The 4670-nt window shown below is 37.3% G+C and overlaps 1 protein-coding gene across 1 annotated transcript in view; it reads left to right on the top strand.

The window, feature by feature from the left end:
- VPS45 (vacuolar protein sorting 45 homolog) overlaps positions 1–4670 on the top strand; it is a 133174-nt gene that overhangs the window by 3505 nt on the left and 124999 nt on the right. Inside the window, exons 3-4 of the mRNA XM_007950964.2 lie at positions 521–581; positions 3600–3679. Coding sequence (XP_007949155.1) covers positions 521–581; positions 3600–3679 — 141 coding nt within the window. The remainder of the gene's footprint in view (positions 1–520; positions 582–3599; positions 3680–4670) is intronic.

Genomic DNA, 4670 nt, shown 5'->3' with positions numbered 1-4670 from the left:
TCCTAGCTTTTAAGGTCCCAGTCGCTACTCGCCAAAGTAGTAGGTGGAACAATGTTTTGTATAGTATGTTATGCCAATTGAGCTTGATGTCCCCTGCGGCCATGGTCCCAAGCCCGCAGGATCAACTACTCGGTCCCTCTGGGTAGCTGGCTGTGACCAAGCAATGACCGGGGCAATCTACTTCTGTAGTGATACTGCCTTGGAAACCCAAGGAGGGGTCGCTATGAGTCGGGTCCAACTTGAGGGCACATAACAACAACAACATATATATGTATGTGTGTGTGTAAAGACATAAAATATAATGATCAGAAATCATATATATAAAGATATATAATAATCATATATATGATTTCTGATCATTATATTTTATATCTTTTTCATCCACAACATTCACTCCCCCCAATAGACACACATTTAATGTAGACCTCATCACACAGTGGACTCAGTAAACAGATAAGTCAGTAGATGATACTACTTTTTCACTTAAACAACTCTCATATTTATTTTGTTTCCTTACTAGGAAAATGTGGATTTTCTGATTCAGGAGCTCCGAAGACCCAAATATAGTATATATTTTATTTGTAAGTATGTTACTTTACCTATTCAAACATCCTAGCCACTATGCTCCCTTGAGTATGTCATATCATCAATAACTTAATTGAATCCATCACTATGAAAGTACTCTTTTATGTCCTTTCAAAATATTAAAAATCTTCTGATCAACATTGTATTCCAGAGAGCTAAAAGTGATTTCTATTTATCATTGATCGCTTAGGTAAAATAAATAAATTAATTAATAATATTGAGTTCTACTTTGTATTTCAAGATATTTTGCAAGTCTCAAGGTTTTAAGTAGCCAAATTTCATATTCCACATTTGCAGAAAAATATATATACTATATATAGAGATAAGGAGCTCTGGTGGCATAGTGCCTAAGGCATTTTGACCGCTAACCAGAAGGCTGATGGTTCGAACACACCAGCCACTCCTCAGAAGGAAGATTGGGCAATCTGCTTCCATGGAGATACCGCCTCAGAAATCCAAGGAGGGGTCACTATGAGTCAGAATCGATTAGATGACAGTGAGTTTGGTATTTTTTGTTTTATATATGTGTGTATATATATGTGTGTGTGTGTATGTATGTATATATATGTATATAAGTACATAGGGAGCTCTGGTAGCATAGTGGCTAAGACACTTGCCTGCTAACCAGACGGCTGGCGGTTCAAACCCACCAGCCACTCCTCGGAAGGAAGGTTGGGCAATCCTACTTCCGTAGTGATACTGCCTCGGAAACCCAAGGAGGGGTCGCTATGAGTCGGGTTTGACTCGACGGCACATAACAACAACAACAACAACATAAGTACATATGTATATATATACATATATATGTACAGGAATATATGTACATATATTCCTGTGTTATACTTTCATGAATTGAGGTATAAAACCCACTGCCATCAAGTTGGATCCGACTCATAGTGATCTCCTTGGATTTCCGAGACGGTATCACTATGGAAGTAGATTGTTCAACCTTCCTTCCGAGGAGTGGCTGATGGGTTTGAACCATTAGCCTTCTGGTTAGCAGTCAAATGCCTTAGGCACTACGCCACCAGAGCTCCCTAACTGAGGTATAGGGGGAAAAAAGTTGTGCACATTAAAGGTATCTCCAAGATGGCTTGTATTTTCAAGTATCACATAAAGTACCAAAGAGAGAGGGAATGATTTCATCTGGTATGTAAAAAAAATCTTTGCTTTTCCAACAAACCAAGTATACCTTCCTCCCATATTAAAAAATCAGCTCCGAATTGAGGTATACAATTTTATATGGATTTTTAAAAATATGTATATATGTTTTGGAAGTTACATGTCTTGTCCTCTAGATGTCATTGTTGATCATTATAACCCAAACCAAACCCACTGCCATCAAGTAGATTCTGACTCACAGTGACCCTTTAGGACAGAATAGAACTGCCCCATAGGATTTCCAAGGCTATCCATCTCTAAAGCCCCAGACCACTACATCTTTTTCCTGCAGAGTGGCTAATGGGTTTAAACCTCCAACCTGTTGCTTAGCAGCCAAATACCTTAACAACAGCACCACCAAAGCCCCTTGTTGATCTTTATAGGATTTTAAAAAAATAAAACTCAAAGCCTTTGCCATCGAGTCTATTCCGGCTTAGTACCCTGGTGGTGCAGTATTTAAGCACTTGGCTCTTAATCGATAGGTTGCTAGTTTGAACCCACCACCCGCTCTGCAGGAGAAAGATGTGGCATTTGGCATCTGTAAAAATTAATTAAAAAAAAGCCCATTGCTGTTGAGTCAGTTCCTGCTTCTAGTGACTGTATAGGACAGAGTAGAACTGCCCATAGTTTCCACGACTGTAAATCTTTAAAGAAGCAGACTCTATTTAATGTATTGTATTTATTATTATATTGTAGCATATTATAATTAATGTAAAAACTGCTGGCCTTCTGGTTAGCAGCCAAGCACTTTAACTACTACACCACCAGGTGTCTAAGTGGCAGTTGATGTTGTTGTCAGGTGCCATCGAGTCAGCTCTGACTTATAGCAACCCCATGCACAAGAGAATGAAATACTGCCTATTCTGTGCCATCCTCACAGTCCTTGCTGTGGTTTGAGCCCATTGTTGTAGCCACTGTGCCAGTCCATCTCACTGAGGATCTTTCCCTTTTTCGCTGACCTACTTTACCAAGCATATTCTTCTCCAGGGACCAGCCCTTATTACAACAGGACCAAAGTACATGAATGAAGTCTGGCCATTCTTGCCGCTAAGGAGCATTCCGGCTGCACTTCTTCCAAGACAGTTTTGTTCGTTCTTCTGATAGTCCATGGTATTTTCAGTATTCTTTGACAACACCACAATTCAAATGCATCAGTTCTTTTTCAGTCTCCCTTATTCATTGTCCAGATTGCACATGCATATGAGGCAATTGAAAATACCATGGCTTAGGTCAGGCATACCTTACTCTTCAACTGGACGCTGCATAGTAGTTGGATAGAGAGACCTAATTAGATTCAGATTTCGTTTCTTTTTGGCAAGAATACTTTGCAGGTGATGTTGCATGTTTCCACTGGTTGCCTCTTATTGTGATATTAGCATCTGTTTATGCTCAATGCCTGGAATCATTCGTTCATTGGGGATTGAAAAAAAAGTGGTGTTACTCGAATTCTGTTATTATCTTCCCTCTTTGTTTTAGCTGGAATATTCTATAAAGAGAAATTGCCCTCATCTAGTATTTCGTTGCCCAGTGGTACAGTTTGTATATGAAAGGCAGGTTAAAACTTACTTCTTTCCCTTTATTTACTATTGTCAATATGACTTTGTTCCCTAGTGTCCTCCACTGGAGGTTTTTCTTTTTTTTTTTTTTTGGTTACTATTACTAAGAGTTTATGAATTTAAACATATTTGTGCTGTTCATTCCAATTTGAAAATTTTTTACTTTTACATATGCCATTATGTGCTTTATACTAAACTTCACTTATTTATTAGGCTTCAACTGTCAGGCTCACTTATGTCTAATTGCAGCAGAGATGATCTCCTTTGAGTCAACCACAACTTGTATGTCTGTTTCAGATTTCAGTAATGTGATCAGCAAGAGTGATGTGAAGTCATTGGCTGAAGCTGATGAACAGGAAGTTGTGGCTGAGGTTCAGGTAACATATTGGTTCTCTAACACATATCTTATATTGGTCCTTTTAAAAAAATTGGGTCTAAAAATAAGGAAGGAAGTCTTTTGAGCAGACAAAACAGATGTACTTTGCACCAGACTATATCAACTCAATGGCAACGGTTTGGATACTCATATTTAGAAAGTTTGGAAGAGGTATCAAAATGAATGGGAACAGAACTAAAGGGATCAGTGAGAATGCAGAATGAAGAGATTGGGTCAATAGATTGGTAGGAAGGGTTTCACACGATTGGGGACAGAATTAGAAAAGTCCTATGCTAGGTTTATGAGGCATGCTTTATGAATATTCATCAGACTATGTCTGTTTGGTAGAGAATGGGAAGTAAAAGTTGTGAATACTGTTTCTTAAAGTTCCATTCGCGATTATCTTCCTTTGTGATGGTAATAAGCAGACTTTTGTTTTAGGTTAAAACTTGGAAACTCCTAAACATTTACTCTGCATATTATGTAATGTCTCACATTAAAATATGTATGTTATTACCTTTTCCTTCTAAAACACAGTGTTCTTGAATACATCTGTGATATGTTCATGTAAATGAAGACTGTTGCCTTTAGGGACAACAAATAAATAATGGATATTTCAGAAGACTGTGCTAAGTTACAAATGAATAGAAAAGAATGACCTATTCTAAATCATATTCTCTACTGGACAATAAAATTCCTTTTCAACTGAGTGTAACACTGCATGTTCTATAGTAGTTTTTTGTTTTTACTAATTAATAAGTGTGTATTGATGTCTCTAGAAATACAATGTGTATGCCTCTGGAACTTTTGTCTTTGAGTTGTTTTTTTTTTTAAGATTTATTGTTGCTGTTTTATAATCATTTTAATAATTCTCCTCACATTAACTCTTTTTTTTTTTGTTAGGATTTGGGTGAAGATTTACAGAGTAAATTCACTTTTCATACAGCAGTTCACATATACTTTGTCTCATGTCATTGACCAAAATTTACAAT

This window comes from Orycteropus afer, unplaced genomic scaffold, assembly GCF_000298275.1.
Source record: "Orycteropus afer afer isolate SDZICR_OR568_19922 unplaced genomic scaffold, OryAfe1.0 scaffold00290, whole genome shotgun sequence".
In the NCBI taxonomy this organism is placed as follows: Eukaryota; Metazoa; Chordata; class Mammalia; order Tubulidentata; family Orycteropodidae; genus Orycteropus; species Orycteropus afer.
This window is presented reverse-complemented; position numbering and strand designations above follow the sequence as displayed.